Source organism: Eschrichtius robustus, chromosome 20, assembly GCF_028021215.1.
Source record: "Eschrichtius robustus isolate mEscRob2 chromosome 20, mEscRob2.pri, whole genome shotgun sequence".
Classification (NCBI taxonomy): Eukaryota; Metazoa; Chordata; class Mammalia; order Artiodactyla; family Eschrichtiidae; genus Eschrichtius; species Eschrichtius robustus.
In genome coordinates, this window is record NC_090843.1 from 13,133,353 (window position 1) to 13,155,276 (window position 21,924).

The 21,924-nt window shown below is 50.5% G+C and overlaps 1 protein-coding gene across 2 annotated transcripts in view; it reads left to right on the top strand.

Moving 5' to 3' along the window:
- Positions 1–21,924, top strand: part of TBCD (tubulin folding cofactor D) — a 183,604-nt gene that overhangs the window by 24,985 nt on the left and 136,695 nt on the right. For both annotated transcript variants that reach the window (XM_068531369.1, XM_068531370.1), the window contains exons 5-7: positions 1,207–1,353; positions 3,287–3,342; positions 9,592–9,724. In XM_068531369.1, the coding sequence (XP_068387470.1) occupies positions 1,207–1,353; positions 3,287–3,342; positions 9,592–9,724 (336 nt within the window). The remainder of the gene's footprint in view (positions 1–1,206; positions 1,354–3,286; positions 3,343–9,591; positions 9,725–21,924) is intronic.

Below are 21,924 nucleotides of genomic sequence, written 5' to 3' on the forward strand. Positions count from 1 at the left end.
TTCCCTGCTCCTGCACTGGCAGCTTCCTTTCCTGTTTCCTTCAGTTTTATCTTGTACTATTTTGTGTCATTCCCTCTCTTTTCATTTATTCCTTTGGCTTTCTCTTTTTACGTATGTTACTTTAAATTATTTTATTTAAAAAAATGCCCTTTATAAAGAAAACAATAAACCTCCATACAGTGTGATGATAACTATATCATCATCCAAATTTTTTTAACTTAAAATAGAACTATGTTGGGGGTCCCCAAGACCACCCCAAGTCCAGTGATTTCTTAGGATCACTACAAGAATTGGCATGTAGTCATCCTTATGGCTATGATTTACTACAGCAAAATCAGCAGAGGGAGAAGGCACATGGGGCGAAGTCCAAAGGAAACCAGGAGTGAGCTTCCGGAATCGTCTCCCTGTTGGGTCACGCAAGGCACTTGTGATTCCGCAGCACCAAGTTGTGAGAACACGTATGAGGTGTTGTCCACCAGGAAAGTCGTAGGGGCCGGCACCCACGATTTCTGTGCGGGCTGGTCATCTGGGTACTCTGCCAGGCACATACTAAAACCCAGAAGGAAAGCAGGTGTTCAGCATAAGCCACATGGTTTGTACAAACGGCCTGGGCACAGAGTGACCCTCATCAGTTAGGGAATGGTGGGAACGTTCCCCGAAAACCAGGTTCCCAGATGCCCGCCAGTGGCCAACCTTGCAGTCCAGCGTGATGGGGAGCGCTCTTGGGCACAGGACGCATTCAGAAGGGCACGTAGGTTGTAACTGCAAACTCAGGGAATTGTCTGGCTCTGCATGTGCCCTGCTCTCCTCTGCTTCTCATGCCTCTGATGGGGAGTCTGGGACCAAAGCAGAATCTTGTTTTATTGACTCCTCTGTGACTGGAAGTTGAGAATTTTTTCTTTATTCTTAAGTCTTATGTTTTTTTAATCTTTTTCTCTGTTTTCCATTTTCTTGAAAAGCTGATTACATGCTGAAGGGTGCCAGTGATGAGAAGCCATTAGACTGACATGTTATGATTTTTCTTTGTTCCTTTTGCTGTTTCTCTTGGCTGCATGCCCCAGGGCATGTGGTGGGGTGCGGTGCTCTGCAGCCTGGCTCCGAGGCCCTGGCGTTTGGAGGCCTGGGTGGGCGCTGAGTGGGAGGGGGTGGCAGGACTGCGTGGATGCCCTTGCACAGGAGTCACGTTGCTTTGACTTGGCCCTGTAGACCTGGGAGACCCGCTACGTGCTCCTCCTGTGGCTCTCCGTGACCTGCCTGATCCCGTTTGATTTTTCACGCCTTGACGGCAACCTCCACAATCAGCCTGGGCAAGAGCGAGTGTCCACCATGGACCGTATCCTCCAGATAGCAGAGGTGAGTATGGCTGTGAAGTAATGAGCCGCTGACCAGTGTCCTTTCTCATGCCATTAGGGCTTAATTATGTGACATTTGTTTATTTCTTCAGCCATTGTTACTCTTTTTCAGTGAAGTGAAATTCCATTTCATAACTTACCATGAAACTGATAATTCCTAAAGGGGTCAGGATGAATTACTTTAGCAAAACTCATTTCTCTGTAGATAGTGCAGATACTCTGATGATAGCTTAGGATAGGTTTCGGGGGGTAATGGTAAGACAAAGGTCCATTTAAAATCTAATTTTTAATTTAATTTTTAACATTACATAAATAATACATGATCATTGTAGGAAAATCAGAAAATAAAAAGCAGGAAAAATATTAAGGTGAAATCTCTCAAATACCAAGAGATAACACTTGTGTATTTTTTCAGACTTCTCCTGATACAGATGTTATATGTGTAGACATAGATTATTGTATTATCTTTTGCTGTGGAAAATATTACCCTGAACTTGAATGGTTTAACACAGCACACATTCATCATCTCACAGTTTCTGTGGGTCAGGAATCTGGCTGTGGCTTTGCTGGGCCCTGTCCTTCGAGCTCTCCCCAGGCTGCAGGCAGAGCTCGCCTGGGGGCAGGTCGCTTCCAAGCTCTCACGGTCATCGAAAGGAGTCAGATCTCGAGGGTGTTGGCCGAGGGCTTCAGTGCTTTGCTGGCTGTTTGCCACTCGGAACCCACCCTGCCCCCCCCAACGATGGCAGCTTATTCTGTGAAAGCCAGCAAGGGGCAGGGGCTGTAGCAAGATGCATGTCACACTCACGTGTGACCCAATCATGGAAATGACTTCCTACCCCCTGCCGAGTTCTCTTGGTTAGAAGCAAGTCAACGTGTCCTCCAACTGCGTGGGAGGGATTACACGGGACATGGGCACTGGTGGGCAGGACCAGGGCCCATCTTAGAGCCTGCCCCCGACACTTACTTATACTAAGCTTCTTTGAGCCCCTACTGGGCGCCAGACACTGTTTTAAAGGCTTTTCATACATTAACTCCTTTCATCCTACTTAATGAGGCAGTTCACTGTTTTTATCCTCATTTTACTGAGGAGGCAACAGGTGTAAAAATAAGTGACTTAGCCAGCTCACTTTCTCACGTGTGGCGGATCTAAATTTGAACTTAGGGATTTGGCTCCCTGCCTGTTCTTCACAGTGCTCCTTGCGGCCCCTGTGTACTAGGGCCCCTGGTGTCCTGCTGTTCTGGGACCTGCTTTTCCCCTGAGCAGGACTGTCTGAATGTCTTGTGTCAGTAAGTAGACGTCTCCCTCAGAGTCTTTAAGGGAAAAGGTGCTCCACTGTATCTTCATTTCTAAAATAGTCTTTTCTAGATAGGTGGTTTGTTTCTAGCTGTGTTCCGTTAACCCTTTGAGTGCTTGTCTCCTAAGTGGGATTGCCTGGGGAGAGGACCTAATTTCTAACAATTTGTCCTCCAGAAAAAAGATCTTTTAAGTGTATCATTTGGAAAACAGTTGAGATGAGAAGTGGAAACCTCTTAAGGTGTCGTAATTATTGCGTTAAACTTCGGCCCTCCTGCGTCTGAGCGGGGCCTCCTAGCTGTTGTGAATGCCAGAGTGCTGGTGGGTTCCAGGAGTGTTCTGTGCACACTCTTGGTAACAACATACACTCTTCATTTTTCTGCTGCTTTTGCAAATGTGGGTTTCAAGGGGTGTAACCACACACCGTATGAGGATTGGGCACTTGCTGAGGGTGAGCACACACGTGGCAGCGGTAGCCCTGAGCTCACATTATGAGTGGTTCGTGCAGCTTTGGAATCTGGCCTCTGTCCGTGAGCCTGGGCTCTTGTGGAGCTGCTGAGTGTGGGACCAGGTGGCTGAGCGGGTCCCTGAGGTCTACATCGTGTGTTTAACGGTGCCTGTCCTTTACGCTTCCTTGTAGTCCTACCTGGTCGTCAGCGACAAGGCCCAAGATGCAGCTGCTGTCCTCGTGTCCAAGTAAGTGCTTTCTGAGAAGGTTTACTGTCTGTGTCACCTGTGTGTGTCTGTTGTCATCAGAGAGGATGCTGGGATGATAGGCTTGGGGAAGTCTTTGCTGTCCTGAGGACTCTGCTGCTTTCCTTGAGGGAACCCAACGCTGTTTGGGTGCAGGAAACCTCTGAACCTGATGTGACCACTGACAGTGCTGGTTAGGGGCTCAGGGTCACCTGACGCTGGGTTAGGAGTTTGTGGGCCCGTCAAGGGAGCGCAGATTATTCTAAATCTGGTGTAGCAGTTTCGTCGGGGCCAGGCCTCCCCTCTTGGTGGGGGGGGTGGCAGTTAGAAGAGCCTTTGAAAGTCACTTAGAAAGCAGTCCACACCATGGTTTGTGGGGATCATGGGCTGTGATTGCGTCATTGTGGCTTGGGATAAAAATCCCCAAACATCCTGTGTTAACTAAAAACAACAGGCTGTGCCTGAAACAGGCAAAGATGGGTTTATCTGATGAGCTGGGTAAGATGACCCAGGCAGCAGGGCCTGGAGTCTCCAAAAAAGTGGCAAAGACACATGTGAAAGCTGAGTAGACCTGTTTCATGAAATGTGAGAATGGAAGAAAGCAGTTTTTCTAAATTAATCTTTTTCATGACATGTGATTTAAAGTATGTATATAGCATAAACGAGTTAGAAAATTTGGCTTTTTTTCCCCTCTACATTTGTGAAAGTTAAAAATTGGCTCTAAAAGCTTTTGGATGTTTTGATCGGGAAAACAGGGCAACACCTCCTTCAGGGTCACCTTGTCTTAGGTGTGTAGCCGTGACCTTGCACAAGGCGGGAAGAGACATGCTTGATTTATGGGGCAGTTGGGGGCATTGGTGAGGTATTTGTGAAAGTACTGGCTAAACCAGAGGGCAGAGCCTAAATGCAAGAAGCTGATTTTAGGAGTGAGGGAGGAAACACCTGAGCTCGCCTGCGATGCTTACCCTGGGGGAGGAGAAACTCACTGACAGAGGCTTCTCATGGTTTTGACAAGGAATGAAAAAGCGTGGCTTTCTTTCTAACTGTGAAAGTAATCGTGTGTTCAGGAAAATAAAGAAAAGTAAAAAATTACAAAATAAAACTCGCATGTACTATCATCCCCAGAGATGTAACTGCTCTGTCCTTTGTCCCCCATTGCCCATGGGCATGTTGGTCTGTGGCCCGTGGGTACACTTGCAGGGTTGTTCCAGGTGCCGGCAGGTAGGCCTGGAGCTTTGGTCAGTCTTCCAGATGCGATTATGGTGTGATCTATTCTTCCTCCAGCCCCACTGTACGTGGGGACTTTTTGTTAGTAAAATTAGCACCGCCTGGGACACTCTACATGAAACTTTGTACTGTCCTGATCGGCTGTATTTTCCCCTTCCAGTTTTTTTTTTAAATGTATTTATTTATTTTTGGCTGCGTTGAGTCTTTGTTGCTGCGTGCGGGCTTTTCTCTAGTTTTGCGGCGAGCGGGGGCTACTCTTTGTTGCGGTGCGCGGGCTTCTCATTGTGGTGGCTTCTCTTGCTGCAGAGCACGGGCTCTAGGCCTGTGGGCTTCAGTAGTTGTGGCACACGGGTTTAGTTGCTCCGCGGCATGTGGGATCTTCCCAGACCAGGGCTCGAACCCGTGTCCCCTGCATTGGCAGGTGGATTCTTAACCACTGCGCCACTAGGGAAGTCCCCCTTCCAGTTTTATTGAGATATAATTGACATACAGCACTGTACAAGTTTAAGGTGTACAGCATGATGATTTGACTTACATACATCATAAGATGATTATCACAGTAGGCTTAGTGAACATCCATCATCTCTCATATAGATACAGAATTAAAGATACAGAAAAATATTTTTTTCCTTGGGATGACAACCCTTAGGATTTACTCTCCTTTTTTTTAATTGAATGAAAGATTCTTTAAATTCTATACTGCTTTACAATTTTCAGAAGTTTCACACACATGATTTCATATAATCTCATAATAATCCCTTTTCCCCGTACCCCTTTATTGCCTCTCCCCCCAGGATTTACTCTCAACAGCTTTCATGGGTAACATACAGCAGTGTTCATTATATTTATCATGGTGTACGTTACAGACCTAGTACTTATTTATCTTACAGCTGGAAATTGGTACCTTTTTGGCTGCCTTCCTCCAGTTCCCCCTTCCCCACCCCTGCCTCTGGTGACCACAAGTCTGATCTTCTTTTGTATGAGTTTGATTTCTGATTGGTTCTTAGGGATGAATTCCTAGAAGTGGAATGAACATTCTAGGGGTTTTAAATGCAGCTACTGGAAAGGTTGAGCCAGTCGGAAGTCTCCTTTTCCCCATATTTAGCAACACTGCATGTGATCTTACAAATGTTTAGTAAATTTGTAAAATGAAACATATCTTTATTGTTTATTATCTTTTATTACCAGCAGTACTGAGGGTTTGGTAGAGTTCTGCTGAGCTTGACCTGGTTGAGTATTGCACCTGTTGGGTGGGGGAGGTGAAACCCTAAACGCTTCTTCCCTCCCTGGTGTCCTCCAGAAAGGTGGCAGCTGGGGACCCTGGCTGCCTGTCCACTGCTGGCGGGACGCTCCCCCGCCATCTAGTGGTCGGACGAGCAAGTGTTCTTGAGGTTGAGGCCCGTTTTCCACCCAGCTCCTGCCGGTTTGCCAGGTTGTAGGTGCAGCCAGTTTTCCTCAGTTCTAGAAAGGGCGGGTGCCCTCAGGTCCTAGAGCTGCTCTGAGTAACCCACCTGACGGGCAGGTTCTGACTCGCATACTTCTGTCTCTTTTGGTGGATTGTTAACAGTGAGGCCCTGGGTGTGAAGGGTGGTCACATGTGGCCTTTGTCCCCACTGGCATCTGTTTTCTGATATTTCACGAGGGAGCTGCCTGTCTTACTCTCTCTGCCATCAGCTTTGATTGCTTCCTCTTACCATGTGCAGTTCTGGAGCCGCACCTATTTCCTTTCATTAACTGGAACCTTTAAACATCAGCTGCATTTTCTGTAACTTTGATGTTACATTTACGCCAAGACGTGTGGCTATGAGTGTTATTTTACAGAAACTCTTCAATGGAAAGATATGCCTTTATTCTTATTGATTACATTAATTTTAAAAAGCAGATATTTTTACTCTAACTATAAAATCAAGGTATGCTCCAAGTAGAAAAGTTGGAAATTTTGGAACATAGAAAATTAGGAAAACCCCACACATTTATAATAATAATACACAATACATGTGTTGTATTTTTTTGGTGTTTTTCTGTGCTGTTATTGTATGGAGTTTGCATAGCACAATCTCTTTGAGTTAGCACCTGCTTTTTCACTTAATTTCACGTTACCGTTGATTAAATGGCTCCTTTAGATGCCACTGTTTTTAGTTACTCTGACCAGCTTTCTCACGTCCTTCCTCTTATAAGCAATGATGTAATAACTAGCTTTGGGTGTAAACCTGTTTTGGTATTTGGGATTATTTTCTTAGGCTAGGCCCTTAGAGGTGGACTTCTGAGTCACAGGACACAAGGACATTGTTGAGTCTGTACACCTGTTGCTGGGTGACTCTTGGGAGCGGGTTTTCAGGACTTCTGCAATCATGGGCAGCCTCAAGAACAACTCTCTTCCCCCAGTTGGATTGTGCATTGTTTTGCTCATTACTGACATTTAGTTTGTATTTCACTGCTCGCTGGTGAGCTTTAACACATGAGTCTTATTTCAGACATCGTATGTCCCATGTAGTGACCTGATTTCTAATATCTGTGGGCTTCTTGGTGCTTTTTCTCCAGTCGTATGAGCTTTCTCTTTGAAGGAGGTTAGCTAGAGGAGGGTGTGATACTTCCTCCAGTGGGTTGGTAGCCTTTTACTTTCTTCTTTGGACTAAAGTTTTAATTCTAATGTCAAAATAGTAACTTTTTTCCTTTTATTTATTTAGTTATTTTTACTTTTATGCTTGAAGGCTTACCCTATTAAGAGATTTTACAAAGAATCATTTATATTTTTCTACCTTTTTATTGTTTAATATAGAATTATTAATTCATTTGGAATTTCTTTTGGTATAGGTTATGTGATAGATTTTTTTCCTTCTTACAGGTAGCTAAATTCTATCACCATTTTGTGAATATTTAACTTTTCCATTAATTAATTTAAAAACACACACAAAGTAAGTTCTTACACAAAATAGGGTTTGTCACTTCACCCGTACTGTTTCACTCTCAGACCAGATGCTCTGTGGTAACAGTACTGACAAGGGTCCAGGGCAGCAGTGTGTCCCACTGGTGTTTTGCCCTTTGTCCCTCTGGTAGGTCTAGTCCTGTAGTTAAGGTTTTGCTGATCACTCTTGTGGAGATCACCTTCCTGAGAGAAAGACAGTGGGGTCTCTAAACACCTGCACATGTTAGCTGAGTTCCACATTGAAAGTAGATGTAGTCTGTGATGTAACTTTTCCTAAAAGGGAAGGAAGTGTAGGATTCAGAGATCTTTCAGTTTGTGTAGAAGGGTCTCGTTCTGTGTGTTACATCTGAGGGATAGGTATTTTCTATTTTTGCTTATCTGTACTTCTGGACCTCTGCTGCGAACATAACATTTTCTTTTTTAGAGAGAAAATAAAAAAAATATAAAATAACCTATTTGCTTAAATCTTTCAAAGGAGCTTTAGGTTTTTACTGTAATTTGGAAACTCACCTTGTGTGATTTTGCCCAGGAATGGAAGTTGGCCGCCACAGGCTGCACACAGAACATCAGCCTCCTGCCTGCTCAGCAGATGAGTGGGTGGAGGAAGCAGGGTGCGTGGCCCCTGAGTGGCTGGCGCGGTGACTCATGTCTCCAAGTTGGACTTTGGGTCCCAGCAGGGCCGCTTACCAGCCCTGTGGGCCGTTCTGTGCCTGTGACCTTGCCTGTCCTGAGGGGCCACCCCACTGCAGGCGCTGTGCCTGCCCATGTGCAGGGTGAGTGCCGGCCGGCTGTTGTCTTCAGGCTGAGGATCAGGTCACTGTGGGTGTGACCCTCATCCTGTGGCCCCCTCCAGAATCAAGGGGCTTTAAACAGGGCCAAGGACATTGAGATAGGGTATATATTACCAGTTATCCATTTTAGATGATCACTCTGAGGTGCAGATTTTATGAAATTCCTGGGCCCTCTTCTCAGACCCGCCGTAACATAACTTCTTGGCCGGCGGGGGTGGCACGTGAGTTCGCCTTTGTAACCAGCATCCTAAAGTTTGGTAAATCCTCGGTGACCGAGACTCTGGGTGTGTACCCTGAAGGGGGTGGGCGAAGACACTCGTGGCAGCTTTGTTTTACTGACACGGAGACCTTCTACGTGGCCGCAGTGTAATCCCTGCGCTGGCTGAGCATCTCGCGCGGGGCGGCAGTGGCGGTTTTGAGGGAAGAGGGGCCTGTGGGGGCTTCTGGTCAGGACAGGAGACTCCTGCAGGGGTGCAGAGGACAGAGCCAGGCATGTTGAGTGCTGCTCCCGGGGCGAGTGCCACCTGGCGTGTTTCTGTGGTATTGGTGCTGAGCCCTCTCTGGGTGTGGTTTGTGGGGGCAGCTAGGGGAGCGAGAGGTCCTCACAGGTCACCTCCCACGATGCTGTCCCTGCGCCTACCGTCCTCCTCTCACTCAACTGTTTCCTTCTCATTGTTTGCCTGCTTCCTGTGTTTCTGCCCCAAGACTGCAAGTTCCCCCAGGAGGGCAGGGGCTCAGCCTTAGTCAGAGAGCTGGGGGATGGGTGTGTGCACTGGTTGGAGAGGAGTGAAGGGGGCCTGGGCTTCGGTGTGGGAGCCCGAGGGTGGCTGCCGGCCCAGACCAGTGTACAGGAGGGTGGGCGAGAGCCAGCACCCTGGGAGTGCAGCACTGAGCAGACGCCTGCGGTGGGGACGATTGGGCCGTGGACACAGCTGGAGCTCTGCATGGCGTGTGCAGCAGGCAGAGAGGACGGGGAAGGAGTCCCATGGCAGATGCAGAGAGGGAGGTCGCAGATGGCAGCATGGGGTCCCAAGGTGAAGGGATACAGAGTTGGGCCGAGGAGTGGGCGTGGGTGGGCTCAGGTGAAGGTGGTCCCATGCTACACAGGGTCTCGGGATGAGGGGGCTCAGGAGGCGGGAAGTGGGGGGCGTGGGGACTGTGTGAGACCCCAGAGAGGTGGTGGTGGGAATTGCCACTTGAGAGCCAGGGTCTTAGGTTGGAGAGTGGCAGTGGGCCAGGAAAGGGTGAGCTCTTGGCAGCTGGGGCCTCGGTTGAGCTGTCACCTACCTGTCTGTTCCCTTTTGGCAGGTTTGTCACGCGGCCCGACGTTAAGCAGAAGAAGATGGCGAGTTTCCTGGACTGGAGCCTATGCACTTTGGCCTCCTCCTCCTTCCAGACCATCGAGGGGGTCATCGCCATGGACGGGATGCTGCAGGCCCTGGTAAACACTGTCCCGGTGGTGCGGGGCGGTCAGCGGTCAGCTTGTGGGGCTGTCAGAACCCTGGGGACAAGCCCTGTTTACCTTGGTTTCGTGGGGAAGTGGTTGGAACACAGGAGGAGATGTTGAACCCCGACAGGACAGTGAACACGGTTTCTTTTCTCTGCTGCTTTGCACCAGGCCCTGTGACTGAGGGCTGGCCCTGCATTGTTAGCGATGGGCTTTCTGCTCTGGGGAAGGGGGGTGGACTGGTGGCCCTGCGCATCGCCGCCAGGGGGCACCGATGCCTGCAGAGCTGGAGCCAGCAGGCAGGCAGGGGCGTGTCCTCCTCGAGCTTCCTGCTGCTCGGCTGTGTTACAGAGAAAAATGATTGGAGCCAGCTTGAAGGAAATAAGGTGATTTGAAATTTGGTCTTGTTCAGATACTCAGGGTATTTGTAACCACTGTACTGAGCGCAGACCTGGCCCCTGGCCTGAGAGCTCCCACCGTTTCCTGGCTGCCTGCTTTGCTTGTCTGCTGGTGCCTTTTCTAGGAGGAAAGATCAATTGAGTTTAAATTCTGCGGGGGAGGGGAGGCTGCCACACTTGATGCTCTGGGATCAGGGCTCCCCTCCCTGGACCTTGTGGTCCTTGCTTTTTCATTGCAGTGGGTGTGATTTCGTCCTTGCCCTTGTCTCTGAAGCTGGAGAGCCCAGGGCCCACTTTGAGGAGAGCCGGGCATTTGGACTATGTTTAAATGGTGGCGTTTGGGCCGTGACTCAGCGTGATGTCGTATTCTTGGGTGTCATCCCATCTCCTTTCCTTGGCTGTTGCAGGTTCTGACGGGGTGTAGGAGGCGTGAGGGCCTGGGGGAAGTGGGGCTGTTGGTGTGATGTCCTGGGGCGGAGGGACAGGAGGTGGGAGAATCGGAGAGGACAGTCCTCCGCCCTGCCTGCCCTGCACCTAGAATGTTCTCTCATCTGTGTCTTTTCATTTATGATGCCATTGTCTTCAGGAAGGATTGTCATTTACATGATGAGGGTATCTCAAGACGTTTTAAAAAGAAACCTGGAAAAATAAAACATGTTCCTGTAGTCTGATGAGGTGATCTGTTTACTCATGTGTCCTTTCATTCTGTAAATAAATGTGATATGTTATACTTACATTGGCTTTTAAAAAGTTGAGATGTAATTCACATAATTCACCTTTTTAAAGTATGTAAGTTCAGTGATTATTTTGTATATGCACAGGGTACAACCATCACCACTTGTCTAATTCCAGAATACTCTCATCACCCCTAAAGGAAACCCCAAACGCATTAGCAGTCCCTCCCTGTTCCTCCCCTGCCATCCCCCAGCCCCTGGCAACCAGTGATTTACTTTCTGTCTCTCTGGGTTTGCTTATTCTGGACATTTCATACAAGTGGAATCGTGTGCAATGTGACCTTTTGAGTCTGGCTTCTTTCCTTTAGCATCATGTGTTCACGGTTCCTCCACATTGCAGCCTGTGTCAGTGCTTTGTTCCTTCTAACGGTCAATACTCCACTATATGGGAAGTCTTCGTTACTCTGAATAATGCTGATCTGAAATTTTGTGTATAAGTTTTTGTTTGAGCATATATTTTCAATTTCCTTGCTACAATAGTAGCAACAGGTTTTTGGTTTTTTTTTTAAGTTTAACAATAATTTATTTATTTATTTTCGGCTGCTTTGGGTCTTCATTGCTGCACGCGGGCTTTCTCTAGTTGCAGCTAGCAGGGGCTACTCCTCGCTGCGGTACGCGGGCTTCTCATTGCGGTGGCTTCTCTTGTTGCGGAGCACGGGCTCTAGGCGCACGGGCCTCAGCAGCTGCAGCACGCGGGCTCAGCAGTTGTGGCTCACGGGCTCTAGAGCGCAGGCTCAGAAGCTGTGGCGCACGGGCTTAGTTGCTCCATGGCATGTGAGATCCTCCTGGTCCAGGGCTCGAACCCGTGTCCCCTGCATTTGCAGGCAGATTCTCAACCACTGCGCCACCAGGGAAGCCCCAGTTTAACAATAATTTAAATATTTTTTCTGTGTTTCTGAGGTTTTTTAAAAATTTGTTATGGCTTGCACACCTGTAATATTGATGGAACATAGGTATCAGCCTGTGCCTGCAGGTGGCTCTCGTTCCAGCTGCATGTGTGGGGAGGTGCTTAAGGAGAACTCTATTGCTATGATGGGGGTCAGTGCTGGAGGTGGCTGGCCAGGAATGGTGCTGAGTGTTGACAAGAGGGGAGGGGGTGGTCCTGGTCACCAGGACATCGCTGCAGGGGTCCTGGGCGGGCGGGGGAGGGAGGTAGTGCAGGGCATCCAGCCCTGGTGAAGGATGGGTGGATGCAGCTGAGATGGTTTATTTGAAAGTTTGAGTGTAAGTGGATTCTTAGTTTTTTGCATGAGTCACATTGAGAAGTCTTAGGTCACAGAGAAACAAGGGTCTGACGAACACGGCCAAGCCTGTCAGTCCACTTGGTCTTGCAGGGTAGACCCGCCCAGACGCTGGTGCTGCTTCCTGACTCACTTTTGTCCTGCTTTAGACCTCCTTCCCCCAGTCTGGAATCTGTGTCCTTGACAGGCTCCTGGGTTCTCCTGCCAGGCCCCCCTGGCCTGGAAGCTGCCTCTCCAGAGGCCATTGCTGCGTTCAGGTCAGGGTAGCTGAGCCGCACGTGCCTCCACCATGGGGCTGGAGCCGGCAGTGACCACCCCTGGGGCCTGCAGCTGGCGAGGCCTGTGTAACCCCTGCCTGGGCTGGCAGCGGCGGGCCTGTGCGTCAGGCCACCAGCGAGAGTCCTGGGGGGCGCCAGTGCTTTTTTGGCTTGAGAAGGTTGTGGGGCCACTTTTCTGCCCAGTTCTGCCGTGGTTGGGCCCACGGGTCCTTTTTTTTTCTTTTTTAACGTTTTTGATCCTTTTACTGCTTGTCACTAGGTTGTTCCCAAGTTCTTTTTTTTTTTTTAATTAATTTTATTTTTGGCTATGTTGGGTTTTCATTGCTGTGTGTGGGCTTTGGTTGCGGCGAGTGGGGGCTACTTTTCATTGCGGTGTGAGGACTTCTCACTGCGGTGGCTTCTCTTGTTGCAGAGCACGGACTCTAGGCGCCCGGGCTTCAGTAGTTGTGGCTCACGGGCTCTAGAGTGCAGGCTCAGTAGTTGTGGCGCACAGGCTTAGTTGCTCTGCGGCATGTGGGATCTTCCCGGACCAGGGCTTGAACCTGTGTCCCCTGCATTGGCAGGAGGATTCTTAACCACTGCGCCACCAGGGAAACCCTGTTCCCAAGTTCTGTTCCTTCTTCCCCGAGTGGGGCACAGGCATTGGCAAGCCCGCTGCTGCCCTCCTGCTGGCCCCTTCACTGGCCATGAGTGGGGAAGTGCTTTTTATTGGGATGTCTCCCCGTTTGACACTCAGGAGGAGAGAAGGCCTCCGTTTTCTCTTCCTCCTGAGGAATAAAATGATTTTCCCAAAGGCTTAGCAAAGTCGAACCCTGTGTCCCTGCCCGCTTGTCGGCCCAGAGGAGGAAGCCCTGCGGGGCCGAGGCCCTTTGGCAGCTGCACCCCGGAGCTGTCGGGGAGATGCGCCCTCAGTGAGGGTATCACCTGGTGTAAGAGTCCTGCCAGGGTAGGGGAGGCCTGGCCCTCCCACAGCTCCCAGTGCAGGCACATCCTTCTGGAGCCTTCAGAAGCCCAGTGCTTCCTCTGGAAAACCCAGGGTCTTTCTGGAATCATGCACGTTCTTTCCTTTCCTTTTTTTGAAGGAGAAATTTGGTTTAATTGCTGCTACTGCCGCCCGGGCAGGAGGAAACAGTGTTGGTGCTGAACTCTCCCGGGCGGGAGCGGTTTCACCATGAGCTTGTCAGACCTGAACGGGGAGGCTGGGTGTCCGCTGTGCATGATGAAACCTGCAGGTGTGCTGCGCTTCAGGATTGCATCTGCCTCCTTCGGTGCACTTGGCTTCATTCTATCCACCTGCTCATTTGTGTGGGTTAGGCGAAACAGGTGGACTCGTAACAAGTACCATCGAAACTGGCGCTTGATTTTTATTTCCCTTGAAGCCTCTTTCTCTTGCAGGGATGATTTTTAACCCTCTGGCAGGGAAATAAGTGTTTGGCAACTTCACTTCATTGGAAGGCCTCTTTACTGTAGATCTTTGAAACACCCTTTGGTTTAGTCCCTCTTTAAGCATTAGGATTAATGGAAATCTAGGAAATTCAAGGAAGGGAAACACAATATTAAAAATTGAGGCTGGTGGTCCTTTGAACTTGCTGTGCTCTGCGCACACTGGCAGGCATGCCATCTCCGCTCTGGCTCCTCAGATTGGAGACTGACAGACAGGTGGCTCTGTGTGCTTCCCAAGGGCGGGCAGCGGACAGGGGCGCGCCATTCTGTTTGCCAGCTGCTGGGATTGTCCCCCCTTCACAGTGAGGGTTCTTCTATCCGTTCTGTCACTGTCACAAGTACACTTTGTTAAAGGGTAAAGCAGTCACAAACAAGATTAAAGACCCGGGAAGTGAAGACGGCAGATGCCCACAGTCCCACAGCCTGAGCCCCTTGTGGGGAGGGCGGGGGCCCTGGTTTGGCATGTGGTTTAAGGACGTGGAGGAGCCTCGTGTCCAGGTCAGGGTGGCTGTCGAGCAGGTGGCCCGCACCCTCGGACGGGCAGGCCGCACCCCAGATGCACGCCCCAGACTCCAGACGTGGTTGGCTCTGCCCCCCAGGGAGAAGCAGGTCCTACAGCAGCACCTGAGATCCCAGCGGGAGCAGCCCCTCTCCATGCCCCCGTCTGTGGAAGGGAAGCAGCAGGCCTCTGGCCTCAGAGCGTGGTGTGAGCTCATCTTTGAACCTGAAGAGAAGGCACTTGCTTACCCAGAACATTTCTCATGTGGCTTTGATTCCTGTTCTTTCAGGAGTCTTTGGAAACGGCACCCTGTGGTTTCATTAAAGTTGTTTGGCCAGAGGACAAATTAACCAAACTGGGCTTCTTAGTCATAGCACTATGCCTGGGGCAGGGTGTCCGGTGGAGGAAAACGTGGTAGAACCATTTGAATGTGACCATTTTCAGGGTGTGCATGTTTATGTAATGTTCATGTGCTCCTGTAGGATTCAGGTGAAATAAGGCATCTTCAGTTTCCTTGTGGGTCTAAGATGTGGAGCAGCCAACTCTGAGGCTGCTTTAATCTCACGTGACTGTGTTTTATGCGTGGCGGGCTGCCCAGTGCACGGGTCTTGTTAGAACACGCACGGTGTGAGGCTTGTCTCCGTTCACCGGCGGCCTGGTTTGTACACCTGCTGTGTGAGGGGGTGACGTGTCCTGCTGGACAGGTGTGTGCTTGCAGGCAGCCAGCCTGGGCCCACGCTTGCACGGGAAGGGGCTTGGCCATCGCAGTGCTTTTGCCTCTTGGATGAGAGACGAACACAGAGCGCTGTGCTCTGTGTGACAAATGCAGACTGCTTGGCCACTGTCCCTCCACCGTGGTGCCCCACCTCGTAGCCCCCACTTACCTGGCTGCCTGGCCACCCTCACCTTCCCTCCAGCGCAGGGGTCCCTCAGGCTCTGTCTGTGCCCGATTCTCCACTGACCTTAGTCCTTGGTTTCTGTCCTTGGTCCCAGAGCCCTGGTTCTGTGCACCTGTTGTGCTTCAGGCTCCGCAGGTCAAGGTAGCGTCTTGTGCTGTGACTTTTCCCTCCTCCCGCCTGAGTTCCGAGTGAGACCCAGCCGCAGAGGAGGATGCCGGCCGGCGCTGTCTGTGCTCTCACAGGCTGAGTCCAGGTCCGAGCCCCAAGGTGGGGAGGTGGCCTGAGGCGTCTCCATGGCCCTGCCCTCCTTTACTGGTCCGGTGCTCGCCGGGCTGTGCTGGCCGCTTCCCTGGCCCATCCTCCACCCTGTCCAGGGTCCTCTCGGCCATCTGCCTGCTGCTGCCCTCCCTCCATTCAGGGGCTGGCCCAGTCTGGAGGGTCCCTCTGGGCAGTGACACCTCCTCTGGGTGTTCTGGGTCCCATGCTCCTTTCTACTGCCCAGGTCGCCTGCCCTGTCAAAGCCCCTCAGTGGGCTCAGCTCTGCCCATCTGGTCCCAGGCGAGGCTCTTCCTCCCTTTCCTCCTTGTGTCTCCTCTTGTCTCACTTCCGCACAGAGCCCCCTCCTCCCCCAGGTCTTGGCACCAGAGCACAACCCCTGCCACTTCCTGCGCCCGAGCCAGCTCTTCTCGGGACGTTCCCCTGTGTGTCACAGCCGCCTCCTCAGACTTCTGCTCTGGGAACTGCAGGCTTTATGTTGATTGTTTCTAAGTTTCTGTGGCAGGAATTGTGCCTTTTGCATCCTTTACACGTCACTTTGTTAGGCAAATAGGAGATGTAAGATCAGTGTTTCTGGTACTTGTGAATCGACTGAGGATCGATTTTTATCTGAAGAATCATCAGCACCGAGTAAGTGGTCCTAACAAGGCATGTTCGGGAGGGACTGGCGTTGGCTGGTCTGGCTCTCCCTCCAAGATTGTTCCTGCGGGTCTTTGCCATCCTCAGGCTTGCTCTTCCCATAGGTGGAGGTCGAGGTGTGGCAGCATCTTTACTGCTCTTCAGACTGATTCTGACCCTTTTAAGGGAAGAGCTTTTAGCTTTTTTTGCTTCATGGTGTTTGAAATTCCTGTATTAGGGGCGGTAGAAAGCCTGCTTGTTCCTGTACCTTTGTGTGGTTGCTCATGGTTTGTAGAGTCTGACCATGCTCTCTTGGGGTGGGTGGGCTGGACGAGGGCCACCCCGAGTGGCTTCCCAGTCATCCGCCCCCTGCCCTGGAAAGCTGGGCCCCTCCGAGTAGTAGAACCACAGGCAGCCCAAACGCTAGGGTCTAGGAGGGGTCATTTAAACGGGAACATCTTAATGCAGCTTGTTATTAGGATCCTGACTTCACGGGGGCTGTTTAGAGCATTTGAGGAAGCTGGGTAGATAATGAGGTGGTGGAATACGTCGTTATGAGCAGATTGACATCTGAAAACAGGAGGTCACAGTCGTCAAGTGTCCTCTGGGCTCTTGGGCATCGTGCAGCCTCATCTTCCAGACAGGACGCAGGAAGCTGCAGTCAGGGACTGGGGTGGGCCGGGCTGTCTCCCCTCCTGTGAAGGTGTGTGTTTATGATTGGGATTTCACTGTTAGGTTAGGAAGAGATTTAACACATAATGGGAAGATAAAACTAACGTGATTATTTTGATCATTTAAACATTTCTCTTTGAAGTTAATTTTTATTTACATATTTGTGTACTTAAAATCCTTTATAGTTTACTTGATATAAATGTATTTTATCAGAATTGTATTTTTTCATTCTGGGTCCTAGCTGATAATAATCAGCTGTTTATCCTAGCCATTGAAAACTCAATTTCAACAACTAAAATTTTTCCACATTTGGAAGCTTTTTGTTTTCCCCTTAATGTATGCAGTCCTGAGGAAGTAAACCAGGCACCTCTCGAGAGAACAGATGTCTTGCTTCTTCTTGGGGTGGCAGGTGCCTCTGGTTGGGCTGGCTTGCCCCCTCCCCTCCCTCAGGCCTGGTCCTGAGCGCAGTCTGGTGGGCACGGCCTTCAGGCCAGTTGTCCTTCTGTATTTCTTAGTGCTCACCCGTACAGTTTCAGGTTACTGTCATTTCTTGGGGTGGTGGTGGCCCTCCCCCTCCCTTTTATTTTTGCAAGCCAGTAGTCATGTGTGTGTGTGTCAGGGTGGGCGGGGTGGAGGGTGGTGCAGGTGGTGGGGTTCTTCTCCTCTGACCTGCAGGGAAGGGGGGCCAGGAGTGTGAGTTAAGAGAATTCGTCTGTATAGCGCCCTTGGGTATTACTCAGAGGGCGCCAAGCTGTTGGGCTTTGTTGCCTTCCGTGGAAGGTTTGGTCCTGGCTCCGCTCTGTGGCTCCAGCAAGGACCATCAGTCAAGCTCTGGAGTGGCGTCCAGCCTGAAACTGTGTGTCAGTGCTGATGGTCCTTTCTGTTTATGTTTTGTCCCCTTTGTGTGTGCACATCCAGGAACAGCTGTGATACTGGGGCGTGGTCCCCTCTGTTGCCCTGGGACAGGACTCAGGAGCACAGAACGGGGGAGCTTGCCCTGCCTGAGCCCCATCCTGTCTGCTGGTCGGTGTGTTTGGGATGTCACGTCTTTCTGAGGGACTGGGAGTGGGGCCGTCATGCAGCGAGGTGCCCCGCAGTGCCAGTGCTCATCAGCTCGCAGGGTAGTTCTTGGGTGCTAGTAAGTGGCACCCCTGAGCCGTGTGGTGTGGGCCCCTTTCTCCCAGGGCCTAGGGTGGAGCTGCTTTTCTTGCCCTTGACTCAGTGGTGCCTTCAGGGGCCTCAGACCAGCATCTCCTGCTTGGCAGCCGGGCGGACTTGCTCGCAACAACCTATAGCCTGTGATTTACGGCTGGAGAACATGCCCTGGGGAGGGAAGCTGGTTGCATGGTGCAGAAGAGCTGGCTTGGGTGGGTAGTGATTGGAAGGTGTGGTGGTTTAGAGTGATTACTGAGAAATGCATTTGTTTGCACTTTGTGCTGTGCTAGTTTTTAGAACAACAGGAACAGACCTGGCGGTCATCTCTCCTCAGATGGGCGTGCTGTATGGTCTCGTCTCTCTGTGGTGTGATGGCTTGTATGGAGTGTGTGCTTCCAGCTGGTGGTTTTCAGTTGGCTCATGTTTTATGCTTCCATGAAAAATGGGGTACACTCCCTATTTAGTGGCTTGGCTGATGGATCCTCCTGACCATCTGAAGATCAGAGCATTTCTGTTGGCCGCTTCCTCCCGTTGCTGAGGGTCACTGTTCTCTGCACATGCCGGGTTGGACCGTGTGCTCTCAGGAGGGAAGGGCAGTGAAGACGGCCCTACTTAACGTGGAAAAATAGACCAAGAAACAAAATCAAAGCCCTGGCCCTCTGTGATTTTTGTTCCTTTTCATCCCCTTAGCCCTTCTGAGTCTGTTCACGGGAGAGTCCGTAACTCCTGTGACCTTTGCCTTTGTGTGTACAGAGCACCCCCGCCCCTGGGAAATCCTGTGGGCTTCAAGGTCAGGAAAAGTGTAGGGATAAAAAGAACTCACCTTGAACCCATAAAAGATGGGGTATTGGGTCCCCTTTGGTCCAGACAGTGGCCTGCAGCCTGGCCTCGGGGCTGGTCCCCTCTGTGGGGGTGGGGACCATGGGGGCCTGTCACCATCTACCCATGCCCAGTGGCGGGCTGTGTCAGTGACAGTTGTCCTGGGAAGTCTTCACTACTTGTTCTTTTCTCTTACTTAGACTTTGTAAGGAATTTGGCAAATGAAGGATGTTCATGTGTGAGAGCATTTGGGGCCTTTCCTCGTATTTTAAATTCTTATTATGTATTAGTGAATGAGACCAAAGAGCGTTTAAGTGGTCACCAGGTGCTGTCAGTTCTGTTTCCTGCCGTCGCCTGTCCAGCCTCCCTCCCCCTGCAGACCGTCTGCCCTGGTCTAGGCGCCCCCCTCAGCTTCCCGGACGTTGAGAGTGGCCTCCCCGTGTGTCCTGCACACTGCTGCCAGGGTGGTGCCTGCAGGGTGAGATTTCAGTCCCTCACACGGATCCTGAGGAGGGAGTTGTGTCTGTCATGGACAAGCCACCCCCTAAGCCTGTGGCTTCGCACAGCAGCTGTTGTGTGTGGATTCTGTGGGTCCTGACAGGCCAGGGCATGGGCCGGTGCGGGGGCGGGGGGGGCTTGTCTCTGCCCCTTGCTGCCAAGGGCCTTGCCTGGGAAGCCCGCACCGTGTGGGTGACTAGAAGGGTTAGGCTCAGCTGGGCCTGTGGACTCTGGCTCCTGCGTGGCGCCTCTGCACGTGGCTGCTGGGTTTCCAGGGGCAGCGTCCCAGGCAGAGGGTCCTGGGCTTGGCAGTCGCAGTGTTGCTTCCGCCTGGCTCCGTTGGTTGAAGCAGCTGGAAGACCGCTGGCCCCAGGGAGGGAGGCATTGACCCCAGAGACCCCGGCTGTGGAGGGGAGGAGGTCAGAGAACTTGCCACATAGGGTGGCCGTATGATTTTTATCCACATTGTGTATTTGAGAGTAAAAGGAGGCTCTGCTCTATTCGTAACAAAGCTGCCAGGAGTGAGGGGGGTGAACTGGCCAAGGTGCCTGTCTGACCTGATGCTCCAGTAGAACAGTGTACCCGCGGCCCGCCTGCATGGGGTGCCCATCGGTAGACCTTGTCCCTGTGCTGAGAGCTGCTGAAGGGAAGCTTCTCGGTGAGGTTTGTTTTTGAGCCCCGCCGCCGGCACTGTTAGGCATCTCATCGCACACTGTGTGGACCCCATCACGCCACTGGTCTGCAGACTGTAAGTGGGTATTTTGGTGCTTTTGGCTCCCTCCTGGATTCCAAGTCCTCGCATGGAAGGAACCAGGTGTTTCTGCTCAGGAGTAATTGTTCTGAAAATGGATGACTTATGTCTAAAGTATATTAAATTGGATGCATTTGAATTTACATGGAGTAAGTTAACTTTAAATTTTGTAAATGAAACCTAGGGAAGAGTTCTTAAAATAGTTTTCGGACAAACGAAAGGAATATGTCTGTATTTACCAGGTAGGAGACAATTCTGATCTCATTGGTTAATATAATGCGTTTTATGTTCATTTGCATTTTATTCTCTGAGTGGCTCAGCAAACTGGTACCGACACTGCCGCATGCCGTTTACTGAGGAAACTGAGATTCAGAGAGGGCGCCTTCCTGCCCCGTCACACAGGTGGTCAGGGGTCTGGATGCTTCTCTGTGCGACATTCGTGGAGAATCCTCAGCACATTCAACGGGTAGAGTAGGAGGAGCTCCTTCTTCTTTGAAAAATCATTTTTATTCTACACTTGAAGAGATTAAGCAGTCCAGAGGCTTGGTGATGAAAACACATCAGCCCTTGTCCGCTCTTGTCCGCACAGCCCCTTCTCCCGGAGACAGCCCGCTTTGTGCTGAGGGTGATTGCTGCCCCTTCCTCCTGCACGATGTGCTCCAGCCCATCTGCTGGCTTGCTGACGTCCCTCCTGCCATCTCCCAGCTTTGTTGACAATGTCACTGTTTTTAGGTGCTCTGGACCTGTTTCCTCTGCCATCCCCTCTCCACAGGGTCTCCTGATCCCACCCCTCTTTGTAAGAGGATGTCATGGTGCTTTTCCTCCCCTGCCGCCTGCCTCGCTCGTTGCTTCTTCTCAGCCGGTGCCTGCTGCCTGCCTCGCTCGTTGCTTCTTCTCAGCCCGTGCCTGCCGCCTGCCTCGCTCGTTGCTTCTTCTCAGCCCGTGCCTGCCGCCTGCCTCGCTCGTTGCTTCTTCTCAGCCGGTGCCTGCCGCCTGCCTCGCTCGTTGCTTCTTCTCAGCCGGTGCCTGTGTGCGTTCACTTGGACGTGATACGAGTTGGCAGCATTTTCCTTCCGTTCTGTATCCTTCTCTAAGTCTTGGGCTTAGAATTATTGGTTTGTAACTTTTACAGTCAATAACATTCATGACAGGGGTTCGTTTTCTGCTCTGCAGTCCCAGGGTCCTTATGAAGGAGCGTTGTGCCTGGTGTTAATGTCAGATGGAGTCTACTTTCTAACATTCCCATTGATCAGAATCCTGTCTTATTTTTGTTTCTTTCATATGTGGACCACAACTTGTACAGTTTTGATTTTCTTGTAGTTTGCTTATCTTTTTCTTTTCTTCACTAGCCCTTAATATAGTCTACTTCTAATTTATTTTGTTGATTGCTTAGACCTCCTTCCACCCTTCTGGAAGATTCTGCTCTGTGTTTTTGCTGACTCTGTGGAGCCCCTCTGGGTCATCTGGGACAAGCTGGATCCTCCTCTTGTAGCCCCACTTCTAGCGTGGTGCACCTTCTCACCACTCCATCGAAAATTTGTTGCGATTTCTTGCTATTTATTTAGGGGAAAGTGTTCAGTCTTTTACCATTAAGTATGATACCAGCTGTGGGTTTTCATAGATGCTCTTTATCATATTGAGGAAGTTCCCTTCTATTTGTAGTAGTTGATGGGGAGCTTTTATCGTGAATGGATGTTGGATTTTGTCAGGTGCTTTTTTTTCTTTTACTGAGCTGATTGTATGTTTTTGTTCTCTATTCTGCTAATACGATGTATTATATAAATCAATTTTGAATGTTAAACCAGCCTTGCATTCCTTGCAAATGGGGAATAAATCCCATTTGGTCATGGAGTAAAATCCATTTAATATGTTCCTGGATTCATTTTGCTAGTATTTTGTTAAGGATTTAAAAA